Source organism: Sapajus apella, unplaced genomic scaffold, assembly GCF_009761245.1.
Source record: "Sapajus apella isolate SASKATOON/1434 unplaced genomic scaffold, GSC_monkey_1.0 scaffold10, whole genome shotgun sequence".
In the NCBI taxonomy this organism is placed as follows: Eukaryota; Metazoa; Chordata; class Mammalia; order Primates; family Cebidae; genus Sapajus; species Sapajus apella.
In genome coordinates, this window is record NW_022436950.1 from 9,600,289 (window position 1) to 9,624,356 (window position 24,068).

A 24,068-nucleotide genomic window follows, 5' to 3' on the forward strand; every position below is an offset into this window, starting at 1 on the left:
CGGGCTACAATAGTGCTTTGAGTCCTCGGGGATTAGCATCAACTCTGACATTGTACTCAACATCCCTTGAAAGGTGTGTATTTTCTTCTCCCCATCATGTGAGTTACTTGGCCATAGAGCCCTCCTTTGAAAACTTGAGGGAATCAGTGCTGTGCACACTTACAAGGTTCTTCCTTATGAGAAATTATCCTCATTTCCGTCAGTGGGTTCTGGATTTCGTGGAGAACTGGCTGAGGTTTGGAAGCTGGGCAAGTAGTCTAGACTTTACCTTTAGATAGCTGACTTCAGCATTCTGCTCATCTATTTTTAATCTCTTTTGATTATATATCTAAAGCAATATCTATCTTGCCTGTAGGAACAGCATATCCTACTAGCTATCTTCATGGACACCTACAGGCCAGGCCTCCCAGGTGTCACTCTAATGTTAATACCCCTTAGGGAAATTACTTTAACTTGCCCTCATAGTTAAATTCTGCCACTTGGCCTCTGTTATTCTGGAATTCTATCATTTTGCTCATTACTGGGGGACCCAGTTCTGTAAAACATCCCTAGCACTGCTCCAGCCTGCAGGGGACAGCTCCCACTGAGCTTCTCAAGTATATGGTGCCCCTCAGCAGTGCATTCCTTCTTACCTTAGTTGGTGTCTGTGCCCTCTGGAGGAGCTCAGCCCCCTGAGGGATGGATTCTCCAGCTGTAGAGTGCAGAGCCATTCTAGCACACCAACGTCCCTATCCTTCAGACCCCTTTTTCCAGACTCTGCCACAGTAGTTCTGGTATCTCTGCTTCCAGTTGATTTACTGTGTACCATGGCTTATACTAAGTCTCTAGGTGCCATCCAGGAGCATATCAGAATCATCACCTTTGGCCCTTGCTAATCTCTGTGGTAGAGAAGCATGCCCCTTTATCAATAATTCTCACTTATCTCATTTCATATTTTCCCTTCCTGGACCAGGATCCACTCCCAGACACAATCTCCTCACTCCTGCTGATGCACACTGGCCAGTCCTACAGCTGCTTCGGAGGATACACGTGATCTTCACTTTGCAGCCTGACCCAGGACCGTCCACTTGCATTGTCCTGAGTGGTATCAACATAGTCTTCATTCTAGAAAAATCGGGAGTTGGGTGGGGGTGGTAGCTCTCTCTTCCAACAAGGGGCAGAAAGACTTGTCTGCAAACCCAGTAGGTTCAGGGGGCATCTGGAGTTCAAACTTCTCAAGTACATCTACCTAGATAGCCCAATACTGAGTTTTAAGGCCTTGACTTTGGCATAAGAGACCACCCTGAGCTTAGAATTCAGTTCCTGAGCCCCAGATTCAGTATTCTATAAAGTTCTGTGATTCATAAAATCAGGGCCTGTATCAGACCTTCCTTCCTGTCTGCCTCCCAGGTGCAGGCATGAGCGTCTCTTTTCTTTATGGTGGTGATGAATAGATGTAAGCCTGTCATTTACTCTTTTCAAGACATTAATGGAACTTAGCAATAGCCACAAAAACCCATACTTATTATGGTTACTTTTCCTTAATTCTTAAATGCCAATTGTACTAGCTATCTTACCTCTTCACCTATAGCTCATCCAGTTAACTACAGGTGAAAGTGTGGGCAACTGCTCAGTGATAGCACCCCTGGGACTGTCCATATTCCACCCAGCACCATTGGGCTAGACAGTGATCCAACTCCAGAGACCTGTCCTCAGAGCTTGCTTCCTAGGCTATTATCTTACCCCCAGAAGCAGATTCTGAGATGAAGTCCCTTTACCTCCCTTTAGGAGATTTATGGTGAGCGTTCACTCAGAAGGGAGAAGGGGAAGCAGCATTTTGTGGCCAAAATCTAAGCCTGGATGTGGCCACAGCTGGAGACTAGCTCCAGCCTGATTTCTGGGAGCACAGAGTAGCCTCACACCACATCGTTGGTACTGTTTTGAGGCAAGGGGGTCAGCCTCAGGCCACGGGGTGTCACCTCCAGGTGAAGCTGGTTCCATTAGGCCCAGGGTAATACTCTGGAGACCACTCAGCCACCACTCAGCAGTTGTGGATGAAAAGACCTGGCCAGAAGAGGAGATGGCACCAGGATACCAACAGTTTTGCAGGGGAGTGATAAATGGCTTCCCTCTACTTTGCTAGGTTTGTTGGCTGAGCTATGAATGAATTAAATTGCCATAAGTAGATTAAGAGGAGGATAAAAATTTTAATCATATATGTTTGCACAGGAGTCCCATGAAATACAAGACTCCAAGAAGGGTCAGATGATTGACATGCATACACCGTCTTCAGCTATCGAAAAGAATGGGGGCCTGGGGCTTCTGCAGGGAGGTGGCCAGACGAGTGGGAGGGGGAAGGAAAGAAGTGTGTCCTGAATAAAGCTTGGCTGGTTTTTCAGATAAAAGGTCTTGTGAGTAATAAATGTCTGGAGCAGCCCTCAGGAGAAGAGGTGACAGTCTGTCTGCGCTGGTGTCACCTCCCACCTCCCTCCCTGTGGTCCCAGTTACCCTTCCCTGGCTGATGAGATTGTTGGTGATGGGATTCATGATGACTGAATTTCTTTTGGAGGATTCGTCTTTGGGCAGATGAGGGAGGCTCAGAGAAAAGCCCCTCCCTGCATGTGCTGTGTCCGAGTGCTCTCAGTTTGAAGTAAGTGGCATATTTTGGGGTACTATTTGCTGAACGCCTTCGGCATCCACTAAACCAATTAATTAATCCCATTTGTTTCCTGAATAGAAAACACTTCCTTCAAATTCTTCTCAAATTCAGCCTCCAGTCGAAGTCCCATTTGGCCAAAATCCTTGTACTGAAAAAAAATAATAAAGACAAAAACAAAGTTCCCCATGATTAGTGTCATTAGACACCTTTCAACTGAGAATGATCAGGACTCTTGTCTTTAAAAAATAAAGTACTGTAAGTTGACAATTTATAATGGTATATATTTTGGAGTATAAAGTAATGTGATTTATGACTGCTATGTGGAATAATCAAATCAAACTAATTAACATATCCATCACCTCAAATAGTTATCATTTTTTTGTGGTGAGAACATTTGAAACTTACTCTCTTAACAATGCTGAAATGTGAAATACACTATATTGTTAAGTATAGGACTCTTGTCTTACACACGCTAAGTTACATTAACCAGGTTAAACTTGAAAACTCATGCAACTAAGAGTAACTTCTGTTTTTTACCAGAATGATTCTTTCTTATTAACAGGGCAGAAAAGTGAAGTTATTTTCATAGTTGGGATTATTACTTATTTGGCTTCGGTTGCTTATTTCAGTGGGTTAGAAAAGTAATCTATGCTCTTTCACCAATTCAGATAGTGGAAGGGCATAAGGTAAGATCACTGATCTGTTCCTTTCTCTATCACCTCTGCTCCTTGCTGGCAATCCCTGTTAACCATATGGTCTAGTCACATGCAAAGAAATCTGGAGTTTGGGAATCCTGAGGTTAGGGGCAGATAAGAAGCACAATACCACTATAAGATGAAATTCTTCTCTTTATATGCTGCAGCAGACGGGACTCAGTTGCTCTCTCTGAGCTCCTGTCACCTTGGGGCAGGTGGGGGATGAGCTCTCAGGAACCTGGAGCTCTGGTTGCAGGAACACCTTTTGACTCACTGTTACTTTGCTATGATGAGCTAAGACCTGAACTGAAAAAAATCACTCACTTTCAGAACCCTTGCTTGTGCAAGCTTATTACAGGATGAGGGAAATTAAAATTTTCCAGGCACCAGAAAATGAGGGGAAGAATGGAAAGAAACCAGATGGAAGCAGGAAGAGCCACCTACCTTGTACGATGCCCTGTGATTCTGGAAGATGAGGCGCATGTCTCGTACAAACCCCTCCACTCGGGAATAACTGTGCTCATTCAGCCTCTTCTTGATTTTATCCAACCACATGGGCTCCTTCAGGCCTTGACATGCCTCTCTAATCTGGTGACAAAAATACCAGTGGGAAGGCTACCAGCACAGTTCAATCTCTACCTTCTGTGGCTTCCCATAACATCCAGCAGAAATACAACAAAGTGAAGGTAACTAACGACAGCATGTGCTCTTGCTCCACGGGATTAAGATCACAAATCTCACAAGGACCCATTTCAGGCAATGTCATGGCAGCCTGTAATCATGGGTTGCTGTTGTTACTTACATAATAATAATATGGAATCTTGGCAAAAAAGGAGCTCTCAGAACAGCAATAGACTTTCAAGAGGAGGAATTCACATTTCTGCAAAAGAAAGAGGCCGTAAATGAAAAGCAGCGTGGAGACAGTGAGCCCACATGCTTGTCCAGACAGAGCACATGACTCACACCCTTCTTCTACAAGTTTCTCTAACGCGTGTGGCTCTTGGAAACAGACATGACATGGCTGAGTTATTTTTTCTGCAAACAAGTTGTCGTGGCCTATCAGTGCAGTTGAAGTGTGGCTCTGAAGAGCGCACTTCTGGTGCATTCCCCTGACCCTGCACTTGTTCATGCTTTCACGTGTGAGGGGAAAGGAGAAGGTTTGGGCATTGCATCTGACTCACCAACTGTTCCTCAGGACACATCTGCCTCTCCAGGACCTCAGATTCCTGACAGCACTGCTGGCTTCCTGAAGACTCCTTCATCCTGCAGAAGATGCAACTCCACGGGGTCCTGAGAGATTGAACTTAGGTGAGCAGAAGGCAGGGACCCTGGAAATGCCCTGTGGCTGCCACTGTCCGCCATCACGAATGGCCGATGGCCTGAGCCATGGGAGGGAGGGGAACACCTCTCAGAGTATGCAAGAACTGCACATGGGGTCTCCAGCCATTGGCCTTTCCCTTGCGTCATTGGTAGCAGCAGGTGGGAAGCCTGAGGAAGGTGGTGTCACTGTGAGTGTGGCTCTCCTTTCTCTGTCTAAGCTGCTGGAAGCACAAGGAGCCCTGCTTACCAGGCCTGAGTTTCAGAAATTGGATTTTCAGCTCCAGGGACCTTCGGCCTCCATCGGCCCAATGAGATCATGCTTCCTGTCTTGTATGAATAAGCACAAAATATAGTCCCCAAGCCCCTTTGGACAGGAGACCTTGCTGCAAAACTTGAAGGAAAGGACAATACCAGTATATAGGCAAAGGGTCCCCAACACTGGCCTCAGCATACCAGAGGAGGTGTCCCTGAGAGCACAGAGAACATTAACCTCCTGCTGCCAGCGTCTCCCACTGCTCTCTGGATCACACTGCTGGGTCCCAGTACCCAAGGAACCTGCTCCTTCCCCAGCTAAACACAAGCAGGCACTCTGCTGGGGAGAGCGCATGGCAGGTGGAAGGGTCCCTTAAAGGACGAAAGAGAGGCGCCTGCATGTCACTCACTTCTCAGTTTCCACAGGCGCGACGTGGCAGTCCTCATGGAAGACTCTTGAACAAGTGTCACAACAGAACAGCTCTCCTCCGTCCCGGCAAACCTCACACTCATCCAAGTTTCTCATCTAGAAGATAAAACAGTGTCCACGTCACAGGGATCTGCCACCTGTGACAGATTCAGGAAGGCCACCCCTCTGGGCACTGCCTTTGGGTGAACGTGCGTGGACAGGCATATGCTTCTCATTGGGATATGCAGGAAAATCACGGCATGGAGATTTCAGAACAAATCCTAGTCTGTAGTGAAGTTCAGGAGGAAGGGGCATGTGTCAGAATTGAAAGGTTTTCCTTATAAAACCAGAGATTATAACACAAAAAGACTAGCAACAAAGCAAGAGGATGATTTTTAGGAATCTGAGTAATTGTATTATGCTGCAGATAAAACCAGGTGTTGAAATAAAGTATTATATCCATTTGCCTATACCACAAGTCAACTGGTGAAAAGGAGAATTACATATGATGGAATAAGCTTCTGAGATGTCATCACTTCCCACATTCTTGGCCATAAGTTCCCCATGAATTGAAGAGATGGCCTAGTTAGGGGTTCCTGGACTGTAGGTTCTGTGACTGGAGGGCTGTGTGCCTACCCCTGAGGGGAAAGGACCATGGGTGCAGATGACTAGGGGGGCCCTGGGGAGCACAGAGCTCTTTGGCTCTGGGAGCCTGGCAGAAGATTCCCCCATGACTCAGCTAACTTGGATTGTAAGATGTGAAGATGTCATTTCTAATGACCAGGGACAGTGGTAACAGCAACCATACAGTGTTGAAGATGGATGCCCTACCTTCATTTCCTGGGCCCATAAAAGAGCTGGTGCTATGTTCTCCAAAAAGAATGGTAAATCAGCCAATTCTACATTTCTCACCAGTCTCAATACGTGAGACCTTTAGCCAGGGTTAATTTCATTCGGGAAGGTTACCATCCACGTGTTGTGGGGCAAATCCTAGTCACTAATAACCAATAGAATTTATAGAGCAAATATAGAGAACAATACACATACGCTGTATTGTAAGTACATGTGTATTCATGACAAAGAGCCGGTCTGTGACTGAGCCCCTTGTTCAAGGGAAAAGTGCTATGAGGACTGCAATTACAGTTCAATATTATGTGCGGCCTGGACATCTGGTGACACTGGGAGGGTGCAGAACGGCCTAATCTACAAGTCCTGCCCCCGCTCTGCTGCGGCAGGTAAGGTTTCCTACCAAGGCTTCTTGATCAAGAGGACTGCTTGCAAGTTCTGCTTATTTTTGAATAGCTGATTTCATTTCCCTCCCAGCCATGGAATTCTTCAAACAAGCCAATCACACTCTCTTTCTGGAAGCAGGGGACAGCCCATCCTCCAGAGCCACTGGCTGTTCCCTCTGTTTCTGAGCACATCCCCCATGTGGCCCTGTGTGATGTGGGATGCCTGCCCATCCCCACCAGGCTATTAGTAAATATGACTAATAAAGTGCTCTCAATCTCATCTGTCCAGTGACAAATGTTGCGTGTTCCATCATCTCCAGAACCCTAGGTGGGAATGAAGTACCAAAACTTAAGTATGTCAAATCCTCAGCCTTTTTAAGAAATTATTATTTCAATCGTTTTGGGGTAACAGGTGGTATTTGTTTACATGTATCATTTTTTAGTGGTAACTTTTGAGATTTTGGTGAACTCATCACTAGAGCCCTGTACACTGTACCCAGTGTGTAATCTTTTATTCCTTGCTCCCTTCCACACTTCCCTCAGTCCCCAAGGCCCATTGTATCATTCTTATGCCTTTGCATCCTCATAGCTTGGCTCCAACTTATAAGTGAGAATATATGATGTTTGATTTTCTGTTCCCGAGTTACTTCACTTAGAATAATGGTCTCCAACTCCATCCAGGTTGCTACAAATGTCATTATTTCACTCCTTTTATAACTGAGTAGTATTCTATAGGATGTGTACATATGTACACACACACACAAACATGCATGTGCAAGTGTCTTTTTAATATAATGGCTTCTTTTCCTCTAGGTAGATACCCAGTAATGTTATGAAATCCTTGAGGTGCTGCTTTTTCTTACCAGAAATCTCTGTGGTCTAGTTTTGCCTGAGTTTTGCTCGGGCCTGCTGGGATCCTTCCACCCACTTGGCCTGGCAGGCTGCGCTTGGCTCAGGCTACCAGCCTGGATCCCACACCTACCAAGCGCAAGTCAGGCATGGAGCTGGGAGGGGTATGTAAGCAAGCGTGGGGTACAGTCAATGCACATAGTCAGACATGCCTGCCGTTGCATAAGGGCAGGCAACTCCAGGTGTTGGCATGGGCACTGGCTCTCTGTGAGACTGTGTCTGGACCAGGCACCCTTCAAGTAGCTTCCATGGCTGGCAACAGGGAATGTGGTGGCACCTGGAAGCTTGAAGATGCCAGGAACCACAGGGCCTCCAAAAGGGAGTCACAGCCCTGGCTCGGGGAGCTCCCAGGACTGGACTCCACAAAGAAATGCGACCCCTCTCTCCTTCTCTTCACCCACAATGCAGCAAGCAAGGGGCATGTGTTACAGCTCCTTTAGCCTCGCCATTCGGTGGATCCTGAGTTCTTATCCTGCGACCAGGAAGAATGAGGCATGCAGACAAGTGCAGGGTGAGAAAGATGAAGAGGAGATATTCTGAGCAGAACAGCTCAGAGACCCACCGTGGGTAGCTCCTTTCTGCAGCCAGGGTGTCCAGGTGAGTGTTCAGCCCTCAGCAGAGAGGAGGAGGCCCTGGCGTGGCTGGCTTCTCTCTGCTGGGAGGTAGTCCCTGGAGTGTGAAGCTCCTCTCTGCTGCTGGTCATCCAGGATGTTCTCTCCAAGTCTGACTGAGTTCAGAGCTTTTATAGGGCTCAGAGGGGAGGAACTGTGTGCTGACTGGTCCATGGGCAACCATCAGGAGGCCTTGAAAAGGCATTACAAGTTCTCACTCTGGTCCATAGGATTGGCAGCCCACTCCCCAGCCTTCAAGCCCTCCCTTGCCTGAAGGTGGTGCCTCACCAGAGACTGTCTCTTCCCACCCAGGAGCCTGTCTGCCTTCCCCCACCACCCATGGTGCCGAGGCCCCTTGCCCCAAGGGACGCCTGCAGGCCAGCGCTGAGCTGCCCCCAGCCCATTCTTGACCTCCCTCCTATGCTCATCAGCACCCAAAGTCCAGAGGGGCAGAGGCGGCAGGGGGCTGGTGTGTCAGCTCTGCCCCAAGCATGTGCACACTCAGCTGGGCTGCAATCACATCTGGGCTCAGCCCCAACCCCACTCCAAGATTGGAGCAAATGCTGGGAGCAGGAAGGGGCCAGGCAGCGGAAGCAGACACCCCCTGAGCCTACTGTGGCAAGGGGAGGGTGGCCTCCTGGGCCCTCAAGAGTACTGGGAGGCCCAGGCCTACAGTTTTGATCTGGGCATCTACAGTTGCACCTGGAGAGCTCCTCTCCTGCCAACTTGGGAGAGGCGGGGCTCCTGCTTGTCCCTGGCTCTGCAGAGTGTGGAGGCCCTGGCCACACCCCTTCTCTGCGTCTCCTGCAGCAGTTGTGGGTGAGGTGCAGATGGCACAGTGCTCCAGCCAACCTCACACAAAGGAACTGGACACTCTGGGGCCAGTTCTGTGGGTCTCAGCTGCACCTTTGGCGAGGTGCTTGTGGGTTCCCAGGACACAGTGGGGAGAGAAGTCCAGGCTGTGATAGAGGCTCTGGGCCTGGGAGCAGGTCCTGCCAGCTGTGTGAGGGTGAGGGTGGCACAGTCAGCTATCCCATGGACACAGGGCACAAGGGACCCACTGCTGCCACTGCTGCGCCTGCAGCCAATTCCTGTTGCCCTGTCTACCTCCTTGCATCCTGGGTTGGGGTCTCCAGCGCTTGCCGGGCCCCAGCAGGTGTCTGGGGCAGGGGTGACTTTGCTGCAAGTTCCTCCTGTGGCCCCAAGGCTCAGGGACGATTTGGGGTACCCCCTCTCCTGGCTTGTAACCCTGCCAGGGGGAACCTCCAAGAGTGGACTAGGGCCCCAGTCTCGGCTGTTGGGAGCACCAGGCTCAGCAGTCACTCTAACTCGGGGAAAATCCTAGGGACACGGCCTCTGGGGGCCCTTTGCTTAGACTCTTGCAAGGTGCAGGAGCCTGGCGCTGTAGGCAGGGTGGATGCAGTGGCCACATAGCTAGCTGAGTGCTGGAAGTGGGCACCACTCCCACTTCCCATCCTGGCCCCTGAAGCGCGGCCACTGCTCCAAGTTCAGACCCTAGCCCCATGCAAGTGCAGAACCACCACTGGCCCAGCTCCACCTTGGGGCCTCTCTCTGCTCACCCCTCCCTGCCTGACCATGCTACTACCCTACCGGTGGGCAGCTGGGCCTAGCCCCATTGCAGTGGCTCCCAGAGGCAGGTGCCCAGGGCCAGCTTCATGGCAGCAGCCACTTCAGACAGTCTGCCACTGCCATCAGTAGTGGGATCGCTGGATCAAATGGTAGATCTACTTTTAGTTCTTTAAAGAACCTCTGTACTGCTTTCCATCGTGGTTATACTAGTTTACATTCCCACCAGAAGGGTAAAAGTGTTTCCTTTTCACCATATCCATGCCAACACCTATTATTTTTTTATTTTTAAATTATGGCCATTCTTACAGGAGTAAGGTGATATTGCATTGTGGTTTTGATTTGCATTTCCCTGATAGTGACGCTGAGCATTTTTTCATGTTCATTGGCCATTGGTATATCTTCTTTTGAGAATTGTCTATTCATGTCCTTAGCCCATTTTTTGATGTGCTTATTTGCTTTTTTCTTGCTGATTTCTTTGAGTTCCTTGTAGATTCTGGATATTAGTCCTCTGTCAGATGCATAGTTTGCAAATATTTTCTCTCACTCTGTGGGTTTTCTGTGTACTATGCTGATTATTTCTTTTGCTGTATAGAAGCTTTTTAATTTAATTAAGTCCCATCTATCTTTGTTTTTCTTGCATTTGCTTTTGTGTTTTTGGTCCTGAACTCTTTGCCTAAGCCAATGTCTAGAAGAGTTTTTCCGATGTTATTTTCTAGAATTTTTATGGTTTCAGGTCTTAGATTTAAGTCTTTGATCCATCTTGAGTTGAATTTTGTATAAGGTGAGAAATGAGGATACAGCTTCGCTCTTCTAAATTTGGCTTACCAATTATGCCAGTGCTATTTGTTGAATGGGGTAACCTTTTCCCCCTTTATGCTTTTGTTTGCTTTGTCAAAAGTTAGTTGGCTATAAATGTTTGGCTTTATTTCTGAGTTCTCTCTTCCATTCCATTGGTCTATATGTCAGTACTGCTATATTCTCAGTACACAGTACATATACCAAGACTGTGCTGTTTTTGGTGACTATAGCCTTGTAGTATAGTTTGAAATCAGGTAATGTGATGCCTCCAGATTTGTTCTTTTTGTTTAGTCTTGCTTTGGCTACACAGGCTCTTTTTTTGGTTCTATATTAATTTTAGGATTGTTTTCTCTAGTTCTGTGAAAAATGATCATGGTATTTTGATGGGAATTACACTGAATTGGTAGATTGCTATTGGCAGTATGATCATTTTCACAATATTGATTCTACCCATCCATTAGCATGGGACATGTTTCTATTTGTTTGTGTCATCTGTGATTTCTTTCAGCAGAGTTTTATAGTTTTTTGTAGTTTGTAGAGGTCTTTTACCTCCATGGTTAGGTATATTCCTAAGCATTTTAATTTTTTGCAGTTAGTGTAAAAGGAGTTGAGTTCTTGATTCGATTCTCAGCTTGGTCGTTGCTAGTGTATAGTGGTGCTACTGATTTGTGGACATTAATTTTGTATCCTGAAGCTTTACTGAATTCCTTTATCAGATCTAGGAGGTTTTTGGATGAGTCCTTAGGATTTTCTAGGTATATGATCATATTGGCGACCAGCAACAGTTTGACTTCCCCTTTGCTGATTTGGACACCCTTTATTTCCTTTTTTTGTCTGATTGTTCTGGCAAGGACTTCCAGTATCATGTTGAATAGAAGGAGTGAAAGTAGTCATCTTTGTCTTGTTCCTGTTCTCAGTGGGAATGCTTTCAACTTTTCCCCATTCAGTATTATGTTGGCTATGGATTTGCCTGAATACCTTATTTTCTCACTGTGTGTGTGTTTTTTTTTTATAGGCCCTATGATATTCATGCTTTAAGGGGGTTCTATTTTGGTATATTTTAATGTATTAAGATTTAGAATTTCTTTTACCAGTTCTTGTAGCACTGGCTTGGTAGTGGTGAATTCTCTCAGCATTTGTTTGTCTGAAAAAGACTTTATCTTTCGTTCGTTTATGAGCTTAGTTTCTTGGATACAAAATTCCTGACTAATAATTACTTTGTTTAAGGAGACTAAAGATAGGATCCCAATCCATTCTAACTTGTAGGGTTTCTGCTGAGAAATCTGCTGTTAATCTGATAGATTTTTCTTTGTAAGTTAGCTGATGCTTTTGCCTCATAGCTCTTAAGATTCTTTCCTTTGTCTTGACTTTAGGTAACATGATGACTCTTTGCCTGGGTGATTATCTTTTTCTGATAAATTTTCCAGATGTTCTTCGAGCTTCTTGTATTTGGATGTCTAACTGTCTAGAAAGGCCAGCAATGTTTTCTTTGATTATTCCCTCAAATATGTTTTCCAAACTTTTAGATTTCTTGCTGAGGAACACCAATTATTCTTAGGTTTGGTCATTTATCATAATTCTAAACTTCATGGAGGCTTTGTTGATTTTTTAGAAAGTTATTTTTCTTTGTTGGATTGGGTTAATTTGAGAGCCTTGTCTTCAAGTTCTGTAGTTCATTCTTCTACTCACTCTAGTCTATTGTTGAAACTTTCCAGTGTATTTTGTATTTCTCTAAGCATGTCTTTCATTTCCAGAAGTTTTAATATATTTTTATTTATGACATCTATTTCTCTGGAGACTTTTTTATCTATATCCTCTATTTTTATTTTAATTCCTTTAAGTTGCTTTATACCTTTATCTGGTTCTTCCTTGAGTAGCTTAATAATCAGCTTTCTGAATTCTTTTTCTGGCAATTCAGAGATTTCTTCTTGGTTTGGATCCATTGCTGGAGAGCTAATGTGATCTTTTGGGGATGTTATAGAAACTTGTTTTGCCATTTCAGAATTGTTTTTCAGGTTCCTTCTCATTTGGGTAGACTATGTTAGAGGAAAGATCTCTAACTCAAGGGCTGCTGTTCAGATTCTCTTGTCCCACAGAGTGATCCCTTAATGTGGTGTGCTCCCCTTTCCCATAGGGATGGAGCTTCCTGAGAGCCAAACTGCTGTGATTGTTATTGTTCTTCTGGGTCTGGCCACCCAGCAGAGCTATTGGGTTCTGGGCTAGTACTAGGGAATATCTGTAAAGGTTCCTATGACTTTTTCTGTCTTCAGTCCTCCCAATTGTAGGTACTAGCACTGGCTCTCGTGGAGGCAGCAGAGGAGTGAAGTGGATTCTGTGAGAGTCCTTGGTCATAGTTTTGTTTAGTGCACTGGTTTTCTCAAATGCTGGTTATGCTAACAGTGAAGTTGTCACACGGACAGACTCAGGACCTCTGGTGAGCCAGGATGTTAAGGCAGTAGAATGCACTGTTGTTTTCTCCTTCCTGCAGCAAGGTTGTTCTGTTACGAGTGGCTGTCATGACTTGAGTTGTCTGGCCTTCAGCCAGGAGGTGGCACTTTCAAAAGTGCATCAGCTGCAAGTACGGGGGAGATACAAGCTTGACCTCAGGTCACTGGATAAGTATTTAGGTTTCTCAGGTGAAGGCTGAGGTCACAGATCTCCCATGAGTCTTTTGTCTTCAGCTCCAGGGGCAGGTAGAGAAAGACCATCAGTTGGGAGCAGGGTTAGGTGTGTCTGAACTCAGACTCTCAGGCAGGGCTTGCTGTGGCCACTGTCAGGGATGAGGGAGTGGTTCTCAGGCTAATGGAGTTATGTTCCAGAGGGGATTATGGCTGCCTCTGCTGCTTCATACAGTTTGCTAGAAAAGTAGGGGAAGCCAGCAGTGACAGGCCTTACCCAGCTCCCAGGCAGCCAGAAAGGCCAGTCTCACTCCCACCACCGTGGTGCCCCAACAGCCAACAGAGCCAAATTTACATCCAGGCCTCCTTTGCCTGGAGCTAAGATCTTGCCCCAGGCTACAAGCCTCCCCATTGAGAAAGCAAGCAGGGCTTTCAGGTCTCACCCCTCCCTGTCTGCCTTGGCTTCTGTGCTTATAACTGTACTTCAGGTTCACACCCTTCAGATTCTGACCAGGAAAATTTGTGATTGGTCAAAATAACCACAAAGTTTGGCTGGAAGCCTCCTTCTCCCCATGGCCCTCCCCAAATTGTACTGGCTGCCCTCCCCAAGGACTTCTGTGAGATAAAGTCAGAAATGACTTCCCTGGGGACCTGCCTACAAGGGTCCTTGGGGGAGACAGCTCTTCCTGCTGCTATTTCTACTTTTATATTTCAGCCAGCTCCCTAAATTCATTTCAGGTCTAGGTTAGGTTAAATCCTTCTCCTGTGATCTGGATTTCTAGGTTCCCCAGTGAGGATGTGTGTTCAGAGATGGACTTTCTCCTTCTCACACTTTGGGAACCCACAGTTTTTTGGCTGTCTCATGGAATTTGCAGTGGCAAGCTACTTCTTTCAAAGGGTTTGTGATTCCTTCAGTTTTGCTGGTATATTCCTGTGGTGATTCCTGTAGCAAAAGTTTACAGTGTGACTCTCAACATGCTGTTCTGTCCATCTGAGTAGGAGGAGCAAGTAAGTCCTGCCTCTTATATGCCTTTTTCCCCCCTTCCAAACCCATATCTTTTCAAGAAGAGATTTGATTTCTCTGGTTCTTTGGTTGCTGGCCTGGCTATGCATTAGACTCATCTCAGGAGAGTATACAAAATGCTAATGTCCTGAATCCAACATGAGAGATTCTGAATCAATGGGTCACGGTTGACGCACAGGCACTGATGTTCTTCTTTGTGACAGAATGGGCAATTCTATGTATCAGAATTGGTAAATCTGGGGATCTTTAAAAAATCCTAATGTTCGAGGCCAGGCTCGGTGGCTCACACCTGTAATCCCAGCACTTTGGGAGGCCGAGGCGGGTGGATCATGAGGCCAAGAGATCGAGACCATCCTGGTCAACATGGTGAAACCCCGTCTCTACTACAAATACAAAAAATTAGCTGGGCATGGTGGCGCGTGCCTGTAATCCCAGCTACTCAGGAGGCTGAGGCAGGAGAATTGCCTGAACCCAGGAGGTGGAGGTTGCGGTGAGCCGAGATCGCGCCATTGCACTCCAGCCTGGGTAACAAGAGCGAAACTCCGTCTAAAAAAAAAAAAAAAAAAAAAAATCCTAATGTTCAAGTCATAAGTAGTGCAGACTGATTAAATTAGAATTTCCCCAGAAGTGGGATACAGGAAACAATATATTTTTTAAAGCTCTTCAGGTGATTCCAGGCCGCACGACAATTTGAGATACAACCTGAGCAAAGTCTGGTTATGGAGACATGAGGATGTTACAAGTCAATGTTGTTACTGGCCTTGGAAAACTTATTAACAGAGGTGACCATGCCTTTGCTGGAACTGTTTCACTCTTTTCCCCACATACATCTGGCTGTTGGCTGTGAAACCTAAACCTCCATGTCTAGCCCATACAAAATCAGCCACACAAACACTGACCTCCAGGGCTGTTTTAACCATTCGTGAGCCTCTGAATTGGCTGAGCATCAAATCAGTGTGGATAAGACCTAAATCTTGTTGGAGGATTGCTTTGGAGGTAAGGTGTATATAAAACTATTTGCGGCCGGGCGCGGTGGCTCAAGCCTGTAATCCCAGCACTGTGGGAGGCCGAGGCGGGTGGATCACGAGGTCAAGAGATCGAGACCATCCTGGTCAACATGGTGAAACCCCGTCTCTACTAAAAATACAAAAAATGAGCTGGGCATGGTGGCGCGTGCCTGTAATCCCAGCGACTCAGGAGGCTGGGGCAGGAGAATTGCCTGAACCTGGGAGGTGGAGGTTGCGGTGAGCCGAGATCGCGCCATTGCACTCCAGCCTGGGTAACAAGAGCGAAACTCCGTCTCAAAAAAAAAAAATAATAATAATAATAATAATAAAACTATTTGCTTATCCCTCTTCTGTTAAGTATCATGTGTCAGTGTTATTGCATGATATTCTGTGTGAGTGCTGCCCCCTACAGTTGTCCAAGAAGGTGACCCTGCCTAAAATAGACATTTCACTGCAATGAAAAGAATCAAACCATGACTTCATTTACAGAAGGGACTCATCTATGATTTCAGCAGAACCCAAAGCAGGCAGCCATATAGCAAGCAGAGAATGGATGGGGCCCATGGGATCAGAAGGTTTGCATAGTACCGAGCACCAGATAAGCAGTTGAGTAAAAATGCCTCATGATTTGCTGGGTCATGATGGTTTCAGTTCTAACCAGCTCAGCACTCTAATGGCTTCCCTGAGCCATTCCTTTACCGAACTAATGACAGGCTCCACACATTGAACATAATAGCTTGGCCTGGCCTGTTCCTTCTGGCTGATGCTTAAGACCATCTTTAGCTCTACCTGCACCTTGGAGTGCATTTTCAGGATTTTCCCTTTCATCCACACCACTTACCTGAAAATGCTGTTATCCTCTCACATTTGCTCCTTCCCCCTAATCACCAGGCCGGCCCTATCTATTACCACTTCAAGCTTTGTCTCTAGAGACCTCAGTGGTCTAGAGCTCAGCCTCCCATACTCACTATCCAGGGGAAATAAGAACATTGGAATGTTTCCACTGAAACAAAGGGAAAGAATGCTTTCACACTGAGACAGCCAAGCCCAGACACATCTGCCTGGCTTGGGGGATGCATCTGGTATTCTTTGCTCATCACACAGAGCAACATACTCCAACTGAGACTGAACATGCTTCAGGGAACAGCAGTCATGACACAGAACATATGCCTGGAGAAAGGAGTGGGACATACTGGGAGTAATAGTTCAGAATTTGTACTTACACAAGGGTCAACTGAGGTATTATTGTGAGACTTCAGTATTCTCTGTTGAAAGAAAGAAAGATTGATTTATAATATTGAATGTGTTGTTTCCATCTATCACTTATTTAAATTTAAATAGTCATCTTTGAAGGGATTCAGGAACGAGTTGTAAAAAATAATTGGGAAGATAAGAAGGCTAGCAGGCTGGGGTGGCTCCAGTGCTTTAAGTTCCTAAGTAAGCAAACTGAAACCTGATGGAAACAGTAAAATGAAACTAGAGACTTGCCAACTAGAATCCGCCATCTAACCTCTAATTAGCATCTTTCCATGATGCTAATTAATATAGTTTCTGTCTTACTCCTGTGTTGGCCTCACTGTCTGGACTGCTGCAGAAGAGCTCTCTAAACTTCTCCTTGTTCTCTGTGCTGCCCAATTCATGACTTGCTCTTTGCTCCAATAAATACTATTAAGTTTATTTTGTCTAAAGTTTTAGTTTTTTTAAACAGTCTTCCCTTTACCTCACACCTGATTTTATGGACCTACATATCTACTGAGAGAATGAAAAGTGCTGAAGTATTACCGTTCAGCCCAATGCAAGTCCCATTCCCTGCAGGGAGTCTGGACCTAGTTTGCAAAGGCCAAGTCAGAGAAACTCTACTTGTCCTCCTACTCCAAGGGGCCCTCAGTCATATCTCCTAAACTTGGACTTTGTGTCATCCCACCCAGAGGAGCTGCAATAATAATCAGGCTGAGGACTCATCCCCCACAGCCTCCAGGGACCTAGGGCCCAGAGTCCTGGAGGCCATGGAAGTGTCCCAGAGAAGAACACCACTTTCTCCAGCCCCTCTAGGGACAGAGCCCTGGTGATAAAATGCCTCCAAGTTCCTCTGTGCTGCAGTTCTTCTTCCTGAAAGCCTCCTCTAACCCTTCTATACAAGTCACAAAAAGATGTCAGGTTGACTGAATTTTCAGAGGTAACCCACTAGATTTATTTAGATTGCTTTTGGGTATCCACTGCATGACTTGGCATCCTTCCCTTCTGGGATACAGACAGGCTCAGCTTTTGTCTATACCCCTGGCAACAGAGGCCATAAACAAGTGTGATCCAAAGGACAAGCATCTAAGAGGTGACCTTGTCCCTGACTGCCTCTCTGACTAGCCTAGAATCTCCCATCCCACCCCATTTGTAATTCATCCATGTTTACAATAAAATTAAAACAATCTTTTTTTTTTTTTTTTTTGACACAGAGTCTCACTTTGTCACCCAGGCTGGAGTGCCATGATAAAATCGCAGCTCACTTCAGCTTTGACCTCCCAGCCTCAAGTGATCCTCCCACCTCAGTCTCCTGAATAGGTGGGACTACAGGTGTGCACCATGATGCCTAGGTTTTTGTTTCTTTTTTGTTTGTTTGTTTGTTGGTAGAAGGAGTATCTCACTATGTTGCCCAGGTTGGTCTCAAATTCTTGGGCTCAAGTCATCCTCCCATCTCAGCCTCTCAAAATGCTGGCATTGTAGGCTCAAGTCACTGTGCCTGGCCTGAAATAATTTTTGAGGTCAATCTTCTGTGATGGTTATTGGCATTTAGTATGTGCTTGATAATTATATGTTGAATGGGTGAATAAATGAATATTATCTCACAAAAATTACTAGAGTCTCTTAAGCAAACATTACACACAACGATTATTCTGGCTGAGTATATCCTATTGTTTTACAACACCTCAGCTGCCATAAAAAGGTTTATGTGGCCCTTGTCATGAGCCTGAGCAGAGATGCTATCATGTGGCACTGATAGTGACACTGAAGTTTCCAGAAGCCAAGTGGCTCTATAAGTAAGAGAAGCTCTGAGAGGCACAGAGGATCCATGGAGTTCATAATGGTTCCTGAGATCTGCCACTTAAGGGAGCTTCTGTTCTCTCCACGAGGAGACACAAAATGTAGAGGCAATGGCAGCTTGTTGCTGCAAAGTGTTACACCCCAGAATTGGAAGAGAGTCAGTGAGTTGGCAATTGCCAGTTCATTTGGGTCATCTAGACTGAGTTTCTCATGGCACCCAGGGAAAGGTAGAGATGCTGGTCTTTAGTGTACTCACTCAATAGGTGACATAATAGTTTCCCTTCAGGAAACCCAGTGGATGAAATGTCTCAGTGGCTGAGAGTTCAAATCAGCCAGAACATCGGATAATGCAAAGGCCTGGATCGCAGATTCCCAGTAGAATATGAAGCCCAGTGGCTGTTTTAGAAGGCTGTGAGTGTCTTAAATGCATATTTCTACCTGAAGTGCATAAGGATGACACTTTTCCCTCCCCCTTCTCAGGTTCTCATTCATACCGTCTTGGAAAAACTATCACCTTGTCCTGAATCTACACTGCACTTAACCTATTTGTTTGCTGCATTCTTCAAGAGAGGGAAAAATCAGTTTCACAGATAAAAAGCAGGTCTGCACAGTCCCTCTGGCAGAGCCAAAGAGGTGGCATCAACATAAAAGATTTTCCTGATCAGCCCCTTCTACAAAATACATCTACCTTCAGAGACCTTCCTCCCCAGTGGTACCATCCTGGTAATGGGAAATAATGTCCCCTGGGGAAGATATTAGGTGTGTCTTTGTGTACATTTTTTTGGAAGATGAAAGAGGATGTGAAGGATCAGAAAATAAATATTCTTTTTGTTGGCTATTTCATGAAATGATAAATGGTTTCATATATGTCTCAAATGTGAGCAAACATCTGCTCCATCTGATTTCACTAAAGTTAGAAAATAGTAACTTCAATGAAAAAAATCTGAAATTTGAGTTGAAGATGATTTCTTTCACCTTATTTTGAAATATTTTTATGTATCTGATGACCATGTTTGACTTTTCAACTTTGACACTCTTAAAGCATCTGCACCTATTGCAAAAAACAGATCCGGGAGGTCTATTTTGATGGTTCCTTATCATCTTCATATGAAATTGTTTAATCCAAAGAGGGCCTAGCTTCATATATATTTACCGTTCAAATTAGTAACTCTGAAGGCATATACCAAAAAAAATGTTTTAAGGTGGGTAGTGGAGAAGGTGGAAGCTTAATTATAAATACCCAATTTCAGACCCCATAAAAGAAGATTTTATGCGTATTAAATCAGTTATGTGACAAGAACCTGTAGAAAGTTATGTAATACTTACCTTCTTTTTCCTAGTTCTTGGAGGATTATGCAGAAATCCATTCTGAAAGACAAAAAGATTCAGGTACATGGTCAGCCTGTGTTTCTGTTCTGTGAGTCTGGCATTTCCAACCTCCTCCCAAATATTTCTACCTGAATGTTCCACTGCCAGCTCCAACCCAAGGTGTCTGAATGAGAAACCATCTCCCTCTCTTCCCCTGTGCTGCTTCTATACTTTAATCAATAGAAGCCAGAAAATCATCTTCAGCACAATTTTCCCTTTTCTTGTGCTTCTTTACTAAATCCTAAGAAGTTTTAGTAATCTCATACCATCTATCACCTCTTTTCCAGTCCCACCAGTGCCACTCCAGCTGGAGTCCCTATACCAGAGCTATTTGAGCAGCACACACTTACTGCATGCTACTGGGTGTCAGTCACTCCGATCTTGGACACATGAAGATGGGAAAACCAAAAGGGGTCTACAGACAAAAAGCACTCACAAAAGAATAAATATAAAACAGCGAATGAAAGGCCTTAGCAGAGGGCTCAGGAGTCCTGGGAAGGGATTATCCATGGCCAGCTCAATGAACATTCAGGAAGGGGTAACACTTGAGCTGAGCATTCTAGATTGAGTATAGGTTTGCTAGTGGGGAAAGCCTGATGGCTGCCTAAAATACTGTTTTATGGCCAGGTGCAGTGGCTGTTTCCTGTAATCCCAGCACTTTGGGAGGCTGAGGAGGGCCGATCACTTGATGTCAGGAATTTGAGATCAGCCTGGCCAACATGGCGAAACCTCGTCTCTATTAAAAATATAAAAATTAGCCTTGGCAGGGTGGTGCATGACGGTAGTCCCAGCTACTTGAGAGGCTGGGGCACAAGAATCACTTGAACCTGTGAGGCTGAGGTTGCAGTGAACCGAGATTGAGCCACTGCACTCCTGCCTGGGTGACAGAGCAAGACTGTCTCCTACAAATAAATAAAATAAAATAAAATATTATACTAAATGTCATTTCCAATCCTAAAAGATTTCACTGAATCCTTGTTATCTCAGTTATAGCTTTGATCTCTTCTGCCTGGCATTAAAGCTCTCTACAAACTGCTCCAATTGTTGGATTATGCCTAATTGCACACAACCTGTCTATGTAAATCCGCAAAGCTAGGCCGGGCGCGGTGGCTCACGCCTGTAATCCCAGCACTTAGGGAGGCCGAGGCAGGTGGATCACGAGGTCAAGAGATCAAGACCATCCTGGTCAACATGGTGAAACCCCGTCTCTACTAAAAAAAAAAAAATACAAAAAATTAGCTGGGCATGGTGGCGCGTGCCTGTAATCCCAGCTACTCAGGAGGCTGAGGCAGGAGAATTGCCTGAACCCAGGAGGCGGAGGTTGCGCTGAGCCGAGATCACGCCATTGCACTCCAGCCTGGGTAACAGAGCGAAACTCCGTCTCAAAAAAAAAAAAAAAAAAAAAATCCGCAAAGCTACTTTTGCCATGGTTATAGTTTTCATGCCATTCTGGCTTGTATGCCATTCTTTCTCTGAAGTGTCTTCCTCCACTTTTTGACTACCAACTCTTTTCTTTTTTTCAGTGCACAAAGCTGTCTGCATGCACCCTAGTCAGACTGACCCTTCCCTCCTCCAAGCTGCTGTGTCTATCCTGATGGAGTCCCTGGTACAACATGGATGTGCTGCACTGCGTTATGAATGTGGAGTCCCTCTCCTGAGTGAGAGGATAAACTCACTGGAATCAAGGCTTTAGCTATGACCTAACACACATTTGGTGAATAAACAGTGACCTCATTATTAGGGAACAACAAGAAGGGGCACAGGTCTGGCCCTTTGTCACTGGAATACCTCCATCAGCCATCGTAGGGGCCACCCGTCACAGCGCACACTCAGCCTCCAGTTCTTTGATCTTGCATGGCCTCCTTTGATTTCAAATTCGCTGGGCGTGAACCAATTTCCATCCTCACTCTGTATACACTTCACCAAGATTCCTGTAAGACCAGGGTAAGTTGATCCTGAGCCCTCTTTGTTCCCAGTGCTCAGACTGTGGCCACTCACCAACTGATCACACAATTTGTGATCCAGATCAACAGCAGGAGGGTCTGGCCTTCCCTCTCAACCTTCAGAGGCCCCAAATCCAGCCTGAAAGTTCCCTCTAAGGATATTTCCTGTGAGGGTACACATTTCTTTGACTTTCATCCATGAAGAAAGTAATAGTTATCATCAAGAGCATCCTTTTAAGTGTTTCAAAAGCACTTACAGAAGGAAAAGCAAGTGATTCTGAAAGATAAGAGGATTCCAAATTGCTATTCAAATTTGGAAGTAGAGACCAGGCCTGAGTCTCCAGATGGCTCTGAGGGCAATGTTGGAGGCAGAATCCTCAACTTCTGGCTACGGTCTAAGATGGGTGCCCTATGGCTCAGGGGGCCACTCCAGCAACATCTGCACTCTCAATGATAACATATTTTGTGCAGTTGAATGGCATTATTGAACAGAGATTTTCACATCTCTGCAATCATGGGTAGCTGATATTTAAAAACTAATTGTGAAATGTTATCCAATAAAAAATTTAATGTTTATGTAAAAGATAGCCACATGCTCAACACCATTAGTCATTAAGGAAACACAAAGGAAAGCCACAATGAGATACCATGTCACACCCACTAGGATGAGTGTAATAAAAAAAACACACACACAGGCAATAACAAGGTTGGTGAGCATGTAGAGAAATTGGAGCCTTCAAACACTGCTGGTGGGAATATAGAATAGTGCAGCCACTGTTGAAAACACTGGTGATTCCTCAATAAGTTAAACACAGAATTACCATATGACTTAGTAATTCCTCTCTTGAATATACACCCAAAAGAGCTGAAATATGTTCACACAAAACTTGCTACACAAATGTTCAAAACAGCATTATTTATAATAGCCAAAGAGTGAAAATAGTTCCAAATAATGAGTTTATAAACAAAATGTAGTATATCTATACAATGAAATATATTATTTGTCAATAAAAGGAATGAAGTACTAATACATTCACTGTGGATGAACTTTGAAAATATCATGCTCAGTGAACGAAGGCAGTCAAGAAAGGGCATGTATTATAGAGTTCCATTTACAGAAAGGCCTACAATAGGCAAACTTATAGAGCAGAAAATAGATTAGTGGCTGCTTAGGTGGGAATGGACATTGACTGCTAATTGACAAGGGTTTTTTTTTTTTAGTGGGGAGCACATTGTTCTAAAATTAGAGGATAATGATGACTGTACAATTCTGGGGATATACAAAAAATAGTTGATTTGTACACTCTAAGTGGCGAGTTGTATGATATGTGAACTATATCTCAGTAAAGCTGTTTAAAACTAGTCACAATGCAAACATTTCTATTAATTGGCATCCAAAGAGTCATATTACAAGTAGTCTGAGATGATGGCCATTCTAATAGACATTTTTTGCAAAGTTTCTTATAATTTACAATAAAAACATGTAAATTTATGTATTTTACATCAATATGTAAATTAGTTCTCACAGCTATATCATGAGGCAGGTGTTCAATTATTCTTCCCTCTCTTGGATGAGAAATTTCAGGTTCAGAAAGGCCCCCTTCTCTACTTAGAATGGAACAGTCATTCCTGGCACAGCCAAGGCTGGAACTCAGGCTTCCTAATTTTAAAACCTGAGACTGTCACCCTAAGCCAAGCACCCTGCCTTGGTGACAGCACTCCAGAAGGAAGGGAGAATATGAAGATTGAGGTTGAGGGCCTCTTCCCTTTTCTGTCTGACTCAAGGTAAAAATACATGACATTTTCCATCTGTGAACTGACGTTCCTGCACTTCTTCTTGATTCTTCGGGCACCCTCTGGACACTACCTGTGCGAGTGAGCATTTAATGGGTGCGATTTCTTAAAGTCTGAAAATGTCATCTTAGGGATCCCTTCCTCCTTCCCGCAAGCCAAACTGGGGTCAAAACTCCTTGAATGAGGTGTAATTCACATGATAATTCCCCACTACTTGTGATACCTTCAGATAGGAGCTGCAAATTAAAGAAGACCATAAAACCTACCTTGTTTCAAATTCTTCTTATGTAAAATTCCTTTCACCTCACCACAGGTCACTGGAAGTATAGGAGCCTTAAAATCCACAGTTTTGTCTTTGCGCTTTCTTGAAACTGAAAGAGAGGATTTCTTCACTCTGTCTCACTTTGCAAAGGCACATCCCCCCTCCCTACTGAGGTAATTCCTATAAAGACACAAGGGATACTTAGAAAATTCTATTCCAAAAATTTCTAGAGTTTCAAAGTCTTCCTTCAAAGTGGCACTTTTGATACATAACTACAGAATATCTACCCCAATTTCACCTTTCAAGTTTCATACAAAATGGAATGCTTTGGCAGAGAAATTAGACTTCAGTAAAACTCCTAATCTAGTAAGCTCCACTGATTCTTATATGATAATGAAACACAGTTGCTGTCACTGGTCTGACAGGAGCTCTCCAGCTATGCTGTTTTGCTGCAGGTAGGTAGCCTTAGGTGAAGCCAGAGACCATACTCGATCTCCCCATTTTGGCACTGACTGGGCAAGCAGTGAGAGGATAATGATGAGATAACCTAATGGATACGATG

The 24,068-nt window shown here is 44.8% G+C and overlaps 1 protein-coding gene across 1 annotated transcript in view; it reads right to left on the reverse strand.

The window, feature by feature from the left end:
* Positions 1 to 2,162: 2,162 nt before the first annotated feature.
* Positions 2,163 to 24,068, reverse strand: part of LOC116551681 (nuclear body protein SP140-like) — an 85,025-nt gene continuing 63,119 nt past the window's right edge. Inside the window, exons 17-26 of the mRNA XM_032277959.1 lie at positions 23,511 to 23,615; positions 21,296 to 21,438; positions 19,466 to 19,507; positions 16,327 to 16,368; positions 5,316 to 5,431; positions 4,515 to 4,623; positions 4,136 to 4,213; positions 3,778 to 3,921; positions 2,663 to 2,786; positions 2,163 to 2,569 (exon numbers count right to left, since the gene is read on the reverse strand). Coding sequence (XP_032133850.1) covers positions 2,688 to 2,786; positions 3,778 to 3,921; positions 4,136 to 4,213; positions 4,515 to 4,623; positions 5,316 to 5,431; positions 16,327 to 16,368; positions 19,466 to 19,507; positions 21,296 to 21,438; positions 23,511 to 23,615 — 878 coding nt within the window. The 3' untranslated portion in view covers positions 2,163 to 2,569; positions 2,663 to 2,687. The remainder of the gene's footprint in view (positions 2,570 to 2,662; positions 2,787 to 3,777; positions 3,922 to 4,135; positions 4,214 to 4,514; positions 4,624 to 5,315; positions 5,432 to 16,326; positions 16,369 to 19,465; positions 19,508 to 21,295; positions 21,439 to 23,510; positions 23,616 to 24,068) is intronic.